At 49.9% G+C, this 17,891-nt stretch overlaps 1 protein-coding gene and 1 long non-coding RNA gene across 4 annotated transcripts; both read right to left on the bottom strand.

Annotated features, from left to right (window-relative positions):
- Nucleotides 1-1,714: 1,714 nt before the first annotated feature.
- Nucleotides 1,715-12,952, bottom strand: MON1A (MON1 homolog A, secretory trafficking associated). Of its 3 annotated transcripts, none has more exons than XM_010978275.3 (6): nt 12,689-12,943; nt 6,232-6,371; nt 4,328-4,813; nt 2,958-3,723; nt 2,096-2,243; nt 1,715-1,998 (listed from the first exon to the last, which is right to left on the bottom strand). In XM_010978275.3, exons 2-6 carry the CDS (start codon nt 6,356-6,358, stop codon nt 1,858-1,860), a joined length of 1,668 nt encoding a protein of 555 aa, XP_010976577.1. In that variant the 5' UTR covers nt 6,359-6,371; nt 12,689-12,943; the 3' UTR covers nt 1,715-1,857. The 3 variants fall into 3 exon arrangements, with proteins under 3 accessions (XP_010976577.1, XP_064352597.1, XP_031326217.1); XM_064496527.1 differs by lacking the exon at nt 12,689-12,943 and adding an exon at nt 12,279-12,300; XM_031470357.2 differs by lacking the exon at nt 1,715-1,998 and having other exon boundaries at nt 2,102-2,316; nt 12,689-12,952.
- A 664-nt stretch (nt 12,953-13,616) lies between these two features.
- Nucleotides 13,617-17,796, bottom strand: LOC116158232 (uncharacterized). The gene is made up of 2 exons (XR_004142433.2): nt 17,380-17,796; nt 13,617-15,752 (listed from the first exon to the last, which is right to left on the bottom strand). It is a non-coding gene; the product is annotated as an uncharacterized LOC116158232 (long non-coding RNA).
- Between the last annotated feature and the right edge of the window lie 95 nt (nt 17,797-17,891).

The following is a 17,891-nucleotide window of genomic DNA, read 5'->3' as shown; positions in this document are numbered from 1 at the left end:
ATGGCTCCCCACTGCCAGATTTTTACCTGGAGTCTAAAAACCCTAGGCCTTAAAGACTCCTCCAGCTTCTCTGTAAACTAGTCATGCTAGGTTCTTTAGCCCATCAGGTTTCATACCAGGTTCATCTCTTTCCGCATGCTGTTTCCTCCACTAGGAACACCTTCCCTGTTTGCCTGTTATCCCTTCCTTGCTCCCCAGGCAAGTAAACCCCACACTCCTGGGTGCCCACTGTTCTAGGTATACACATTCATCTAATTGTGACCGCCCCTTCCCACCCCCACCCCCAGAATAGGAGCTGAATGCAGAAAAGCTGAGAGCCCTACAGGGATCTGGGCAGCTAACAGGGACACCTAAGGGCTGACCGCTGACCAGAACACCAGTAGCAGTCAGAGGCAGCTGGCCCAGAATCGCCCTGGCCCCAGAGCCAGTGGTTTGGTGTCCTGGCCAGGAGCAAGGGAAGGAATAGAAGCAGGAAGCAGACAGAAAAGAGACACAGGGCACATGTGCGGCAGAAGCAGCACCCACCAAGCCTGTGGCTGCTCAACAGGGGCTTTAGGGGTCCGGGCAGATGGCCTGCTGCCATACGCATTTCCTGGGACAGCCATTCCAGTCCACACTTGGCTCATGCCACCCACAAGTATTGCCCAACAAGGGTTGGTTTTAGTGGCAGAGTATCTTGGCCCAGCACTCAGAGACTGCATGAGGGTGATTCACTCTAGTCTGAGGACCATATTCAATGGACACTCTTCTTGCATAAATACTCCCTAGGCCTTTTGCTCCCCTGGCCAGTGGGATGGTTAAGTTGTGGCAGAATTGTGAGAGCCCCCCAGCAGTAAGGTAGAGGCTTTCTGCACTGTGCCTTGGGCTCTGTTCAAAGAACATCTTGTGGTAGGGTTAATGGGGCTGGGCCTTCACTGCCGAGCCTCCTGGGATGTCCATGGTGACACACGTAGGCTGGGCCATGCCAGGGAACAGAGTGACTGAAGAGGTCCCGGTCTACCTAGTGACAACACCCCTTCTTAAAGCAGGGTCCACTCCTACCCTAGAGGTCAGCTGGGTCTTCTTTCAGGCCCTCCAGCTCACTCCTGGGGGCCACTCTGAGGAAGGCGCTGGCTGGAGGTAGGGGAACTGAGGTGCACAGCCCTTCATGAGGAAGCCTAAGCTGGGACAATTTCCCCAGAGGCCGGACTCAGAATTTGTCTGTGCTGAACACTAGGCCACCTCACCAAGGGCTCCTACCTATGCCTGGGCTCAGACTCTCCCCACCTGAGTGTCCCCATCTTACTCAGCTCAGCCTCTGCTGAACTACAGCAGCCCAAGGGCAGAGCAACAGCTAGGGTTCTCAAATAGTTGGGTGGTCCTTCAGGGCATGTAGCTGGGGGGTCCCACCTAGGAGTAAGGAGGAGGCACTAGGGGTTCAGACCAAGTATGGAGATGGTGCTTCACAGGGGTGGGGGGCAGCACTACCAGTGGGGTACTGGCAAACACTTTACATGTGGGAGACTTCAGCTAAATGAAAACAACCCCAGCCCAGGGGTCAACTCTGAGCACATGCAGCCTGAGCACATGCTGTACAAGGGAGGGAGAAGAGAGGCTCAATTGTGCATGTGCCCTGTGCATGGGGAAGCCTGGGCGGGGTCTAGGGAGGAGGATGCAGTGTCTGTATGTGAGGGAGAGTGGGTGAGCGCAGGAACCAGTGACAAGGTCCAAGAAGTATCTTTCCCAAAGCACTTTAATGCACATGCCAACCCACAGTCCCTGCCTGCTGCCTGGGCAAGAGAGGCCAGCCCCACCAGGAGGCTCCCATCGCTTCCACAGCCCAGTGTGCTTAGGAGGGCTGAGCCCCACACATTCTCATCAGTAGGTGAGGGGTGTGAGGATGAAGAGGCGGTCTTCTTCTTTGCGGATCCAGCGCATCAGTTTATGGATGGCACTGATGGCCGACGCCTTGGTCCCCAGGGGGCTGTAGCACATGTAGAGCTCAAAGGCACCTGTCACCTGGAAGAGGGGCACAGGGTGGTCATCCTATTAGACACCACTTGTGGCTCTTGCCCAGGACCCCAATGAAGCCCATCCCACCCCAGGGCCACCTTACCCAGGCCAGGAGGTTCTCGTTGGGGCCCGTGTAGTAGATGGTCTTGAGTGGGCGGGAGGCATTGTGGGCACGGCTATGCAGGTACTGGTAGAGGCCCAGCAGCCGCTCCTGCTCCTCTTCACTGGTGTATGGGGCCTCAATCTCAGGGCTGGAGATGGGGGAGTGGGTTCGCAAAGGAGTGACTTCCACTGGCTTCTCTGGAGATCCAGAAACACCTGTTCCTAGCCAGGGAGACTCTGCCATGTGTCCTACCCTCCAAATGCTCCCCCAGGACAAGGTATTGTTTCCCCACCTCTGAAGTGTCCCCAGGATAGGGCTGGGTACTCTCAGACTGGAGCCCTGTTCTCCCATCTCCTTCAAGTTCATGACATCTTTGGTGATACTCTCCTGGAGAGGCCAGTCTGAATTTAGGTGTCCAAGACAGAGTGACAGGTCTAAAGTAGAGGAATAGTGAGCTGGGAACCACCTGGACCAAAAGGGGTAAAGGGAGGATAGAAGTTGCCACATCTGGCTCCAGCCCCTCTGTTGGAAGAAGTAGAGGAAGAGTTCTACATCCTGGGCTAGACCAAAATGACCTTATCTTAAGAAAGAGCAGCTCCAGGCCAAAAAACCCAGGAGACCTCTGTTCCAGCTTCCTTCCCTGGGTATACTCAGTATTTTGAGGCTTTGTGGGCAATGAATGAAATAGAGGATATGCTGGTAGGAAGTAGGGTAGAGTGACAGGGAGTCTGGTTCCCAGGTGTCAGAGTCAAACAAACAGCATGTAGGTCTATTCCCAGAGGGGTCATCAGCTTCAGGACTCAGGCCCAACCAGCTCCCCCTCCCCACACCCCTGTCCGCCTCAAGCAAGGCCTTCCCTCACCTGGTGAAGAGTCCCGAGCTCTTTGATTTGTAGAGGAAGTGGCGCAGGTCGGGGATGCCCACTTGGGCAACACTGTAGTATGGCGTGCGTAGTGCCTCCCGCAGTGCCAGGTGGGCACCGCGCTTCCGCAGGCGCTCCTGAAAACGGCGGCGGCAGTCAGAGACTGCAAAGAAGTCCTCGCGGTCGGTGGAGACTAGAAGCAGGCAGAGATCCGTGTCAGGCTCCAGGTAAGAGATGTGGGCGTGGAAAAAGCCAGCTGCGTTGAATTTGGGCAGGCAAACTGGCGTCCAAGCCTCGCCCTCGCGGAAGGATGAGGAGGAACTTATGAGGTTGAAGAGCAGGTGCAGGTCGATGGGGTGCAGGAACTGGTCCTTGCGGCGCACGAGCGCCACGAGTTGGTTGCGCGCCAGCAGGATGGAGAAGACGAGGCTGCGCGCACGCGCCTGCTGCAGGCTGGCACTCACGACATCGCGCACGGCCGCCGCCAGGGGCAGGCAGCGCGCAGCTCCCATCAGGAAACTGGGGTCTCGCGCCATGAGCTGCAGCAGGTTGTCGGTGATGCGCTCCGAGCCCGAGAGCAGACGCCGCAGGTCGTAGTTCTGCTTCTGCTGGAAGATGTGGCTCAGCTGCGCGCCAGTAAGGAGGCTCAGGATCTGGTAGTAGATGTAGAGCAGCTCTTGTGCCAGTTCCTGCGCTGACTGCCGCGTGCGGGCCACTGCCACCAGCACGAGTGGGCTCCGGCGCACGAACACTACCTTGTAGCCATCTGATGGGGGGATTGGGGGTGGTGTCAGCTTCAGCCCCTCTCTGGGAAGCCCTCCGGGATTGGCCTGGCCAGGCAACCTTAGAGCCCTGCCTTCCTATGCAGCATGTCGCCTTCCACATTCTCTCCACCCTCCCTCAGAGCTTGCACACAGTGGGGGCTTCAGGATGATGAAAAGAAAAACAGAAGCCCAAGGGCCCCCTTTCCCCAAGGGCTCCAGGCCTGTTCCTGCCACTTGCTTCACAGACTGGGGCCAGTTTAAAAAAAACTCAGGAAGCACTTCTGAAAAACAAACATTCTTGGGCTAAGTGGCAAGAGCTGGGTGGGGCTCACAATCTGGGATGTTTTGGTCACCTCCCCAGGCTTCTCACCCTCTCCAAGAGCAAAGCCCACGTGCCAGCCACCTTTGGCCCTCACAACAGCCCTATGAGGCAGTCAGTGTTGTACCTCATGTTCAGATGAGGACCTGGGGCTCAGAGAGGTGGAGGGACTGCCCTCGGTCACATAGTACATCCCAGCCCTCTAGTTCCTGGGAGTTCAAAACCTGCTATGAATTAACCTCGCCAGGGACACCTCCCAGAACAGAACCCTCCTCCAAGTGGCTCACCTGCATGGATGGAACGGATGGCATTCTTGTCAGCCTCCAGAAAGGACACCAGGGCCACCATGACACCCATGGTGCTGGAAAGAGCCTCCTCTGACCCATAACGAGAGTACACAGGCTTCCCCGCCTCACTCAGCACGAAGACGTGCTTCTGGTGCAGTCGCCATGCCTCGGCAGCCTCCTCCTCATCCCCTTCACCAATGCCCTCCCTTGGGGGCTCTGTGGCTGGTCTCCCGGCTGCCCCTGGGGACTCCGGCCAGTCTTCAGAACTTCCTGGAAGCATCTCCTCCTGCAGGTCTCGGGCGACACCTGTCAGCTGGGTGCTCAGCTCACTGAAGTCCTGGCTGATCTGGCGCATGTCTGCAGGCAGAGGTGGGGGACCCCCAGCACCCTCCTTGGGGCTCTCCCCAGAAGCCGCCCCATCCTCTGATTCAGTCAGGTCCTCGTAGGAACGGGCATGGACGAACATGGCACCCTCCTGCCCAGCACCTGCCAGCCAAAAGCACTGGTGTTCAGAGCGGTAGCTGCTGGCAGACCACCTCACCAGCAAGGTGCCCAATACAGCTCTTAAGCTTGACTGCCTGTCCTGATAAGGCAAGCCACCATTCCCTCCTGCTACTGTCTGCTGCAAGTCATGTCTCTCTGAGACTTACAGCGCCAGTCTTCTCCCATCACACTGGGAATAAGATCCGGAACCCTCCAGGCTGCAGTGGCGGCTGGTATCTGCCTGCCTCTCTCACTCTCATCTCACAGGCCTTGCCCATCTCAGTCACACTGGCCTTTGCCCACCTGCTCTTTGGATGCCCTTAACACACCCCCACCTATCTCAGAACCTCTGCATCTCCTGTTCCCTCAGCCTGGAAGGCGCTCCCACCCCCTCGCAGGCCGGCTCCCTGTCACACTTCAGCTCTCAGCAAAGATGTTAGTTGCCCCCATCACCTGACCACCAACCCTCAGCACTCTATCATATCCTGACCCGTTTTTTTTTTTTTTTTTTTTGAGGGGGAGGTAATTAGGTTTACTTATTTGTTTTTCAAGGAGGTACTGGGGATTGAACCCAGGACCTCCTGCACTGTAAGGATGTGCTCTGCCACTTGAGCTATACCCTCACCTCCCCATCATATCCTGATCCTTGATGTCTCTTGTGGCACTTGTCAGTTACTGTCCTCTACTCAACTGCATGGGGATCCCCCTCGATGGCAGGAACCTGGTTGTTCACTGCTGTGTGCCCAGCACTTGCCCTGTGCTTGGAATACCTCCTGTGCTCAGCGAATCTCTCTCACTGGGAGGAGGCTTCCCGATTCTGCTCAGAGACCCATGGCTCCACTGTAATGGTCTCACTAACCTCCAGCTCCCCCAAGGGAGGGACCATATCAGTCTTCCTTTACCGATTTTTTTTTCACACAGGAGTTCAACAGATATATTTTGAGTTTCTATTATGAGTTTAGCACTGCACCAGGTACAGGGGATACAACTGCTTTGTGCTTAAAGAGCTCACAACCGTGGATGAGCGAGATGGACAATACATACATAGACAAATAAAATTACAAAATAACTAGCATTCTGTACAGAGCATGGTCAAAGCAGCCCTCCCTTGTGAGGAGGTGACATTTAAGTTGAGAGCTGAGGTGGGGAGAAGGAGCCAGGGAGGTACACTGTAGACACAGGGAATAGGAGGAGAGCCCACATTGGCAGCCAGACAGCACAGGGCAAGCGGCTGAAGTGGAGAGGAATTCCGGATATAGACTGAACCTGGATCCCAGCAGTATCCCCAGCACAGGACGAATATTCAGTGAGTGAGTGAACACATGTGTGAATGAGTGGGAGTGAAAGCGTGGCTGGGAATCCCGATTGCCCTGGAGGCTGCTCCAGCCATCAGCTGGCTGGGCTGCGCTCCCTGCCCGTACCTGGCTCCCTTCCCTGGGCCAGTCCTGGTGTGGGGCTCTCAGCTCTCTCCACACTCTGCCCATCAGAAGGAGCCAACATGCCATCAGGGCATTCTCCACTTCTCTTCCTCTGTATGTCAGCAGCCATTCCCTGGGCTCTCCTGTGGGGCAAACAAAGACATTGTTGAGGGTAAGGAGGAAGGTGCTATTTGCGGGGTGTAACTGGCAGAGTTAACAGTGGTTAAGTACAGGAAAGTACCCCTCACCAGGACCCAGCTATTCAAACCTCTGGGGAATGGATTCTGAGTACTCCTTTCTAAAAAATGAATTGTGCTGTTCTTTTTCTGATTATAAAAGAAAGAATGCATGGTATCTAGTCATTGTAGAAAACTTAAAAAAAATACCAAAAAAAGTATAAAGAAAGGAATAAATCATCATTCCCAGTATTTCTCACTGCTCACATTTTAGTATATGTCCTTCTAGTCTTTCTCTAAAAATGTATATAAAAAATATATGTATGTATTTTTTACAAACTTATAATAGCAGCTAACACTTATTCAATGCCAAGGTAGCATTGTAAGTTTATGTGGACTTTTATCTACTTCTGATCACTCCTCTCTGAGGCAGGCATTTTTGTCAGGCTAACTATACAGATGAAGGAACTGAGACAGAGAGTACCCTGCTCAAGGGCATGACAGGAAAGAAGTGGTGGAGCTGGGAACTGAAATCCTTCTGTATCCTGATCTCTTCCACTGTACATCCTGCCATGAACATTTCTCCACTTAAAACCGAGTTGACTAATTAGTTCTTTTTGCTATTTAGGCCCTTCCTAGGAAAGAAGTGAGTTGGAGCAAACAGGCTTGTCTTCAAGCTAGAGCCTTACTTTTCTCCTTGCATTTTGTACCTTTGGAATTTGGCACTGGGGCTTGCCTTTTCAATTAAAACTAGCTATAAACATGTCACTTCTCAGTGCCCATTTGATGGACACTGAGGACAAACTCAGCCTGATCTCCCAGTCCTTACACCCATTCAGGACCAGGTGGAGGTGGCCATGAGGGGATGTCAGGGATAACAAAGTTGGGTGGCTCACTTGGGGTCAGCGTCTAAGGCCCCTGAATGACAGGCTGCAGGGTCTTCATTTGGCAGGCAGCATACAATCTACAGGAGAGGGGTTCCATCTGAGGCACTGACCCCTTAAGGGAGAGAGAGCTGGCTGGCTGGATTAGAAGGGCAGCAAAGACTAGTCAGACTCATGAGGAGGTCACTGCAGGCAGGGCAGGGGCCTGGGAGGGACTGGTTTTAGTGTGAGCAAAGCAGACCCCATCCCTGCCCTCCTGGAGCAGAGTTCACAGGGAATAACTGAGGCCTGTCCCTTACTAGCTCTACAACCTTGGGCAAATGACACCACCCTGAGCCTGGCATGAAGTAGGTGCTCAAAAACGTTCATGAGAGGAGTGATCGCAAAGAAACAGCGTCACCATCACTAGCATTTGTGTGGCCCCAGCTTGTCTGTGTCCAAGAACACTCTCTGACAACCCCTCCCCCAGTTCCTATCAGGCAGCTTCTGCATGTACAACCAAAGAACTGATTTTCAAGCTTTTCTTTGTGTCATCTTTGTGGTAAGCTATTGAATCCTTTCTTCAAATTAATCTTTTACAGAAGTTCAATGTGCAAAACAGACAGGGAGGCAGGACCAGAGACTAGCATAGTGGCCACTCCTGCACTGATCCTGGAGCACCACAGAGTAATTGGGGGTTGGGTACCACTGGCCAGCAGCATTACCCCACACAGAGTGTGCTTTGAATAATCTGCAAAGGAACATTATTCAGGAGAACATTTACCTTTTGGGATTTTCTAGGCCACCAATCCTGTTAATCAGGACAATCAAGAGTGATGGTTCCCAGCAAGGGTCAGAGCCCAGAAGACCAAGGTGTGGACCACCTTATCTGACAAAGGGCCAGAGTAATTAAGGCTCTGCATGCCCTCAGCAGGAACCCGAGAAGGCATCCACAGAGGACTCCTCTGAGAGTGGGACCCATTCCAACTAGACTTTTGCCTCTATTACTCCAGCAATACTGCTGCCTCAAGGTCACCAGTGACCTCCAGGATCATCTCACTTCACTCAGCAGCAGCAACAGATGCACCTGATTATTTTCCCTCTCTCAAAACACTTTCTTCTCTGGGCTTCCGGTATTCCACTTTCCTTTCTTGGTTCTCCTCCTACCTTATGGACCACCCCTCCTCAGTCCTCTTTGCAGTTCTTCTTACTGTTGAGGGATCCAGATTTCAGTTCTTGGATCTCTTTTTTTTTTTGGTGGGGGGAGGTAATTAAGATTAATTAATTAATTAATTAATTGTTTATTTATTTATTTTAAATGGAGGTACTGGGGATTGAACTCAGGACCTCATGCGTGATAAGCATGCGCTCTACTACTTGAGCTATATACCCTTGCCCCGGATCTCTTTTTTGTCTCCATTCAATCCCTTGGTGATTATACCCAATCTTGTGGTTTTAAATTTTACTGATACATTAATGATTCCAAATTTTATTTGCAGCCTCGATCTATTTTCTTACTTCTAGAAGCACACACATTTAACTGTCTACTTGATGTCTGCCCTTGGATATCTTACAGTATCTCAAAGTTGTATGTCCCAAACTGAGTTCCTGAGCATCCCCTTAAAAAGTTGTTCCTCCCAGAGTCTTCTCTATCTCAGCGAAAGACAATTTCATTCTGTTAGTTATTTAGCAAATGATCTTGGAGTCATCCCTTATGCCTCTCTTTTTCCCATACCTCATATACCAAACCATCAGCAAATTCTGTCGGTTGTAATTCAGAATACACCCAGGCACACCCAGCAAAATATCTCTCATTAACACTTGCCCCATAGAATGCCTCTGGTTTTTAATACCTAACTGCAGTAGCCAGACTTCAAAGTGGTCCCCAGTGATCCTCAACTCCAGGCATTCAGGCTTTTGTATACTTCCCTCCCACACTGAGCAGCACTGATCTACGTAACCAACAGGATAATGTGAAAATGACAATGTGTGACATCTGAGGCTGAGTCATAAAAGACATTGTGGTTTCTGCCTTGCCTTCTTAGATCACTCTAAGTGGAGCCAGCAGCCATGTTGTGAGGACACTCAAGCAGCCCTATAGAGAGGACCTCATGGCAAGAAACTGACACCTGCAAACAGCCAGTAGCAAGGTGCTAGTCATGTGAGTGAGCAATCTTGGAAGCAAAACATCTAGCCCCAGTTAAGCATTTGGATGACTAAAACCTCATGAGAGACATCGGATGTGAACCATACATCTAAAAGGCTCCTAAATTCCTGACCCTGAGAAATTGTATGAAATAATAAATATTTATTGGTTGTTTAAGCTGGTAAGTTTTGGGATAATTTGTTACACAGCAATAGATAACTAATACAACAAACATATTGACTGAGCTTATGTTTATACAGAAGAAACTGCATATTTATGTCATCAATACTTGATGTATATTTTTAATAATGTAATGTGCATTTAAAGCCTCAAATGACATTCCAAATAGAACTGACAGAAGATCATTGAGAGCCAACGAAAGAGGCTTACATCAAACACTGTTTGATGTAAGGAGGAAATGTTTTAAGCATTTTATATTTTAACACTATAATTTATCGGGCATATATTAAGTATGTATTTTCCTTGTGTTTCAGTGCCATTTTAGAAAAATGGGGATTTGGGGTTGATGAAGGGAGCGTTAATACTTTTTTTCATTTAAAATAATGGGAACAGACACTAAGTGATTCCAGACAAATGTCTAACTTTCATGTAACAGTTTACTGATGCTGTGTGGGAAATGCCCATATCCAGAGACTGACCACTTCTCATCACCTCCACCACTACCACATTGGTCCAGGCCAATATTACATCTCTAGCAGACTGCTACAACAGTCTTCTAACCAGTTTACTGACCTCTGCCCTTGTCCCTGTGCAGTCTATCCCCTTCTCACAGCACTCAAAGTGATCCACTTGAAACAGAAGCCAGGTCATGTAATTCCTCTGCTCACAATTCTGTAATGGTCCCACCTCACCCAGAGAGAAAGCCAATTTCCTCACAGTGATGCACAAGAACCACTCTATCTACACCCCCTCCCATTAATTCTTTGACCTCATCTCCTGCCCTTTACCCGACTTGCTTTGTGTCAGCCCAGCCGCACTGACCTCATGGCTTTCCTTAAGTGCATTGTAAATGTGAATCCTGAGTACTCCTTCACTTCAGAACCTTGTTCTTGCTGAACTTTCTGCCTGGACCACATCTCCCTGCTTTTTCCGCTGCCCCCCCACCTCACCTATTCCATTGCTTGGGCAAATATCTACATGACCCACTCTGTCACTTCCTTCAGGTTGCTGCTCAAGTGTGACCTTAGAAATATCCTGGATTCTTATCCCCCTTGCTCTACTTTATTTTTCTACACTGAGGGTCACCCTGTGACCTGCCACAAATTTCAAAATGTCAGCAGGAGTATATAATTTTGTAAGGGAGAAGGTGAAAAATCCTCAAAGAACACCCAGCTCCAGTGTAGCCTGGGGAGACTCCTGCTTGTGGGGAAGATTTGTCCTTGGTTGTAGTCAAGTGCTCAATAACAATGGCTCTGGAGTCAGAGGGACCTGGATTAACCTGGCTTGGTTTTATGAGTCTCAGCTTTCTTACCTATAAAATGAAGATAATGATAGCACCATTCATTGGGTTGTGGGAGGATTAAATGACAGAATCCATGTAATTTGGTTACCCTGGCACAGAGTAGGCATTTGTACACTCAGCTGTCTTTAGCATATTGTGATTATTCTTATTCAGCATTCAGATCGTGTGTATCTGCATTTACACACAGACCCAGTGGTCTCTGCCATGTAAATCTTTCTTTTGAGAGTTTGCTCCCCCTGAGCCAGGCCCAGAATGAACTGGCTTGGGAAAACGTGTTTCTGACCTCATGAAGCAAGGTGGGTTGTGGCCTGAAATGACCCTTCTGTGACTTTGGGCCCAAAAGATGTCTATTGGCCTAGGGCTAGGAGTTCCCCCAGGCTAACTGGCTATTCATCCTGAAGTTGCAGGAACAGACTATTAGTTCTCTGCTGCTCCTAGAAGTGTCTGCCAAGTTGAACTCCTTAGTCTGTCACATGCACCTGCTCTGTGTCCTTGCACCTCTGGCTCAAAGACTCAAACAAGGTCTATAGCAGCTTATGGGATGCTCTGAGGGCCCATTACTCACTGATCCCTCAGGTGACTAAGCCAGCATGTCTGAGTATTACCCAGCATGGTACCTGCAAAGAGTGAGGGCAGGCTAAGCTGGCTGAGGCTGGTGGACCCTTCCTTCTTAACAGTTCCCCTGCCACCTGAGATCATGCAGCACCTCAGTAACTCCAAGGCCAATCTGGGGATCCAGCCAAAAGCTCTGAAGAAGCAAACAGTTCTCTGGACACTTACACTGGAAACTAGGCAGGGAGGGTGAAAGACTCATCGCAAAACCTACCTAGTAGCCACTGAAGCCTTAACTTGTGTGGCCGAAGCTTTTGGGGGGCTGAATCTGAAGCAGTCAAACAAGAGAAGTCTCTTAGAACCAGATACTCCCTTTGGGCCCCTTCTCAGGCAGCCTCTCTAGAAGACCACAGGGCTTGCTAATTTCCCTAGAAGTGCTCTGCTGTGCCTTTGAGCGATGTTACCAAACAAGTTAGCTCAATCAGCCCTTCTACTGTGCCTCCCTCCTCTAGGTGCCTGGCCTGAAGGAAGGGAGGGCCTTGCAAGAGCCCCTCCCAACTGGCTCTCTACTATTCCTGCTCCCTCTTCCTGCTTACACAGTGCTCCATCCTGCCTTGATCCTTTGAGGAGTGGTCCACCTGGGAGGATAGTGCCAGGATGCATGGAGGTGTGGCAGACAGGGTCCACGTGAGGCTGCGCTGTAGCTACTTCAGCAGGATGCCTACCCTGCTGAGAGTATGGCCTGGTACTTGTCACTGCTGGTGGCCACTCCCCTCTCTGACAAAGGCTGCTTACCCTCCCCCAGCAAACTCCAGCTCAGAGTGGCTCACCTGGTATAAGCGGCAGCTCGGTTATCTGAGCCAGGACACCCTTGAGAGCAAAGTTCCAAGCCCCAAGACACTTTCAGGAGCTGCCTTGCTCACCCCACAGTCAACCACTGCAAATGTTTGAGAGCCCTCTGCTTGCAGAAAGTGTGCGTTGGGGGGTGGGGCAGTACTACCTGGCCACTGCCCCTACAGGACTTTGCCCTCTCAGCCAAAGGAAGAGTTCCAGGCCTCGCCTTTTGTATTCCCCAGCTGGGGACCAACCGTCTAAGTGACCCCAGAGAGACCTAGTCCTCCTACCGCAAATGGCAGCATAGACGGCAGAGGCTCCCAGTCTTCAAGCCCCTCCCTCCAAAGATGACAGCTCTCCAGTCTCTAGGTGCCCCCAGGCCACGTGAGTTGGTAGTCGGACTCACCTGTTTCTCTGGGAGGAGGGGGCAGGACGCACAGAGATTGCCGGTCACTGCCTTCTGCCGGACCCCCGGGAGGGCACGGGTGTCCGGCCGGGCCTGGAGTGAGGGCTCAGGTTCGCGAGACCACGATCCCCTGCGGACGCAGACATGGCCACAGCGCTGACCACCGCCCCCACCCACCGCCCGTCGTCCGGCTGCCGGCTCAGGAAGACAGCCCTCGCCGGCCTCTCGCGGCAGAGGCCCGGCTACGGTCTCTGGGCCTGGCCCTGCCCGCCCCCAGGGTGCATTATGGGAGATGTAGTTCGCAGTGCACGGCCGCCGCGAGGCGGGGCCGGGCGCCCGGTCCTGGCAGAGCCCTGGGCGGGACCTGACCCGGGTCGGGATGGCCTCGGCCGGCACTTCCTTCTCCAGCGTCCCGGCCAAGCCCAGGCACCTCCCCAAACCCAAAGCCCGGGGTGGACCGCAGGCCCAGAAACCCCGGCCCCTCCGCCCGACCCAACAAGAGGTTTATTTCAATGGAAAGAAAGAGACGTTAAGGTTGTTTCCTCCACTGACTGTGGAAGGACATTGCAAGTTTGTGGGCTGGATAAATGTCACTAGTGGGCTTGGCCACATTGGCTAAAAGGGTGTAGACACACCTATTATTGCTTAAAAAAATTCCTTTTAGCCATTACGTTTTAATATATCAGTATGAGGCACTAGAACGGTAGTTCTCGACTCTGCCCTGGGAACTTAAAAAAAAAAATACACACACACACACACAAATGCCTGGATACGACTCCTAGAGATTTTGATTTAATTGGATTGGGATGGGACTCAGGCCTCATTATCTTTTTAAAAACTTCCCAGGTGATTTGCCAGGGCAAGGATACCTCTCCTATGGTAATTTGTAATTTCCTAGATGCAAAGTGATAAAAACAACAGGAAAACATAAAGCTTTCCGAAACAATTTTATTTTTGGAGAACAGTTTAAAGAATTAAAATTAGGGATTAACAACAATACTGCTCATGCCATCTCTGAAGCAATCAGATCACTTTATAGCCTCACAGTTAATTCACCCAACAGTTCAGAGATGAAGGAAAAAGTCTGAAATCACTCCTTTGATTCTCCCTGCTGTTCCAAGCACCCCAATGCAGTGTCCTGTTTCCGTCTCAGTCCTACACTGGAATTGGGAGAGAGCTCTGCCCCTCAGCTTTTCTCGTAGTCTCAGACAGCTGTCACTTGGAGCTTACCTCCACAACACTGGCTTGTGACTGACATGGTGACAAAGCTGTGGCCTTTTACCAGAGATGGCTTTGCACAGGCTATTAGACCCTTGCACATAATTTAAGGGCAGCTTTCTCCTCCCTTTTAGGTAAGAACCTGTGAGAAAATGCCCAATTCCTTACCCATCTGTTCTCCTGGAGAGGAGAGAGGGGGAGAGGAGTCTCCGGGTCTTCCCAGGTCATTCATTTTCTCTCCTCACTAGATCAGAAGGACAGGCTCCCTCCCTTAGAATAAATATCATTTACACGGTTTTGCTCTCATTAATCCTGCCATATTACATTATAAGAGTTTAAGCCAAGAAGCTCTCATATTCCCTGGCTGGTACAGAAATAACCTGGCTATATTCCATTAACCAGAAGTTGCACCCCACAGAAGTGATCCCCATAAAAGACATTTAAACTTTTCTAACATACCTAACCAATCTCCATAGTCTTCATGTGACCTCAGGGCTTCTTTGAGTCTCACTTTTGCTTTTAAGCACATGAGCTTCACCAAATAGCACCACACTCATTTGGAAGTATTGCATCTCTTTAGCCAAAAGAGTGGCCATACACCCCAGGTGCTTTGGGCTAAGACTTGAGCCTAGGACATTCTCACAGAGCAAACCGTTGTGGATACTTACTAAAACATTTTACAGTTGTTGTTTAAAACTCTGTTTTAATCCACCTGTTGACCTGTATTTATATATTTGAATATTGGGATAACCCCTTTTTTTTTAACTTTTTGTTTGTTTGGATTTTTTTTTTTGTTTGGGGGTAATTAGGTTTATTTATTTATTAAGTGGAGGTACTGGGGATTGAACCCAGGACCTCATGCATGCTAAGCATGGCTCTACCACTGAGCTATACCTTCTCCCCAAGACAACCCTTCTGAAAGGTCACTTTTTGCTGACAGAACTACCAAGAAATATAACTTGGTCTTTTGGAATAATAATAAATGTCAATCCTGTGATGGCTCTACTGCCCTATATGATGATCCTTCAAGCCTCAGGCTTTGCCACAAACCACAGGCTACCCTGCACCTCCAGGTCAGGGGCTCCTCAAAACCACAGTTTTCTGTTTTGTCTAGGCCTATGATTTTCATGAACCCAGCATAGCATGTCATCTTCACAACAGCAGTGGTGAGGTCTAGCTGGGACTGGAGCAAAGAACAAATAAGACATCTGTTCCTCCCCATATTTCTTTTCTTTCATGGCTTGAGTGGATATTTCAGAACCTGAGGTGCTGTGAAGAGGTAGCTAAAGTGACTGTATTCTGAGACTGGGATCCGTTCCCAGCCCTGTTCCTATCTTGCTTGTGTGACTCAGGACAAATCCTTTAATGACTCTTTCAACATTTTCAGCAATTTCCCCCTCATACAAATACAAGATATACAATATGAAGTATTCCGAGCTAAAATAAGAATAGTCAGTCCTTCCCTGGAAATTTTGAAGAGGTTTTCCTCCCTGACTTTATTACTTTGCAGCCCCTGGTAAGGCGGCTGGTTTTCCTGCTCTGCTGGAAATTTTCATGGCTCCTGTCTCTCATTTTAACATTTGATCAGGCCCCTACTTTCAAGGCTGAAGAGCCATGACCCCAAATGAGACCAAGGCAACAATCAACAACAGGCAGGACCATGTCTTTCTCTTTGCTGGATTCTTCCGTGTGAGGATTTAGGGGCTGAAGGTGAGCCAACTCATCTCTGCAACTGGACGCTGTATTCTCCATTCCAGGTGAGGGCGCTGTTCTGGGTCAGCTCTTTTACATAGCTCATACTTCCTCATCTAAGGCAGTATAAATAACCTTACAGTCCATAGTACTCCTGTAAGTTAAAAAAATTTTTTTTAGATGCTTCCTGTGAAAACCCTCAATAATCACCCTAAGGAAAGAAAAGGGGAAAACAGGAGCATGAACCTTGGAGTAGGACTGATCTGGGTTGGAATCTCCCCACCCTCTACTTCCCAGCTGTGGCTGGGCTCTAGTTTCCATAACTATAAAAGGGGATATCAGACGGTTATTGTGAAGATTAAATGAGTAATGAAGTATCAATACAATGCCAGGCACAGAGTTGTGATAAAGAGTAGCAATTATTATTGCCCAAGGAGATTGGAATGAGACAAAATAACTAGTTCCTTAATATGGTTTACCTCTTTAGAGGATAAGGTACTTTCTGATAAGGGAGACATCCACCAATAATGGTCCAGTTTGGGAGGCAAAGTCAAAGTACCTGGAGTTCTGTGTAAGTGTTCCTCCTCTCACCTGGAATATCTTACTGCTGGTGTGTCCCAGGGCTCAGGGCTGGAACTCTGCTATCCTGACTATACTCACTCTCTCACTCCCTAGGTATTCTCATCCAGGCCCATGGCTTTAGATACCAGATATGTTGATACCTCCTAGATTTGCATCTCTAACCTTGAGCTTTACCTGGAATTCTAGACTAATGTACCCAACTGCCAACTCCACATCTTGTCTACTGGCATCAAAAACAACCTACCCCAAACTGAGCTCCTGCTCTTCCTACCCAAATTGCTCCTTCCTTATTCTTCCCTCTTTCCCTTCATCCCAGTCCATGTCTCCTGTTTCCACTGTGACCACACAGGTACAAGTATCATCCTTCTATGTTTAAATTATTGCAATAATCTCCCAACCAGCTGCCCTGCTTCTGCCATTTCTACCTTCAGCCTATTCTCCACTCAGCAGCCAGAGAGATCCTGTTAACATAGAAGCCATGATATTATTCTGTTTAGAGCCCTCCAACAACTTTCCATCTCCCTCCTTACAGAAATCAAATTCATTTCAGCAGAGATTATATATCTTGTTTAGTTTGTTGTCTGTCTTCAGTAACTGGCCCCACTCATGTCTCCACTAGACCAGCAAAGTCTATCAGCTTTGTTCACCTTCCTGTAACCCCAGCATCTAATGCAGTGACTGGCTTACAAGCAGGTGCTTCACACAGTTCTTGAATGAAAGAATGACTTCAGAAAAGATGCTTGAAAAGTAGGAAGGTAACTTTAAAGACTACTTAACCCAACAATCTCTTTTCTCTACAGAAAAGTCTTGCTTTATTTTATAATGATTTACAAGCTTTTCTTGTGGAGACTTCTTTGATCCCATGATGTTGAATTTAGGCTATAAAGTCAGGTTACCTTCCCTGAGGATCCACTGACAGGGATACCAGGTAGCTGGAACCACCAAGCATTTCAACAATGTAGACACTCCACTTGGAGACTTGGAGCTGGCCATTTGAAGAACATTAGCTGTAAGTAGATCCTGGAAATGAGCTGCAAACTTAAAGCTTGCTGCTCCGTTTTCCACTAGATTGCTGATTTGCAGACACCTCTGTGACCTCGCACAAGTCACTCTTGGCCAGACTTATTGCCCGAGAGCTAGTTTCCCTGTTGAAACTGAGCAGATTTTCCTTCATAGGTAGGACTACTGATGGTACTCACCTGGTATTCTTGAGCTGAGGATGCCTAACTTGGATACCCAGCAGAAGGAAAAGGGGAGGAGCCTCTGTGACTACCGTTTTTCGGGAGGAGCCTCTGTGACTACCGTTTTTCTCCACGATCTCTCGCACCTATCCTCAGGTCTTGGGCAAAAGGGCTAAACTCCTGTATTGGGAAGGTCGGGAGTCAGGCGCTTGAGTGGGCCAGAAGTCCCTGACCCAGAAGGCTTAGGACGGAGAAGGTTCCCTTCCATTTCCTTTACACTAAGAGAAAATAAGGCGTTTTCAAGCTAGGCAGGTCAGGGCCATATCCGCTCTGGCGGGGAGCAAGGCCAAGCCACCAAGAAAATGCACGCCTTGCTCAACTCCAAAGAGCCAAAGAAGACAAGGGGCCGCGGGCCAGAGGCCAAACCACAGCCCCCAGCAGCCCCAGCGGACCAGGGCGGGGAAGCGCCCTCCCATTGGACGCCGGCGAGAGCGTGCCCCCACGCCCCGCCCCCGCAGGCAAGCACACAC

Source organism: Camelus dromedarius, chromosome 17, assembly GCF_036321535.1.
Source record: "Camelus dromedarius isolate mCamDro1 chromosome 17, mCamDro1.pat, whole genome shotgun sequence".
NCBI lineage: Eukaryota > Metazoa > Chordata > Mammalia > Artiodactyla > Camelidae > Camelus > Camelus dromedarius.
Note: the sequence above shows the minus strand (reverse complement) of the source record. Positions and strands in the feature narration are given on the sequence as shown.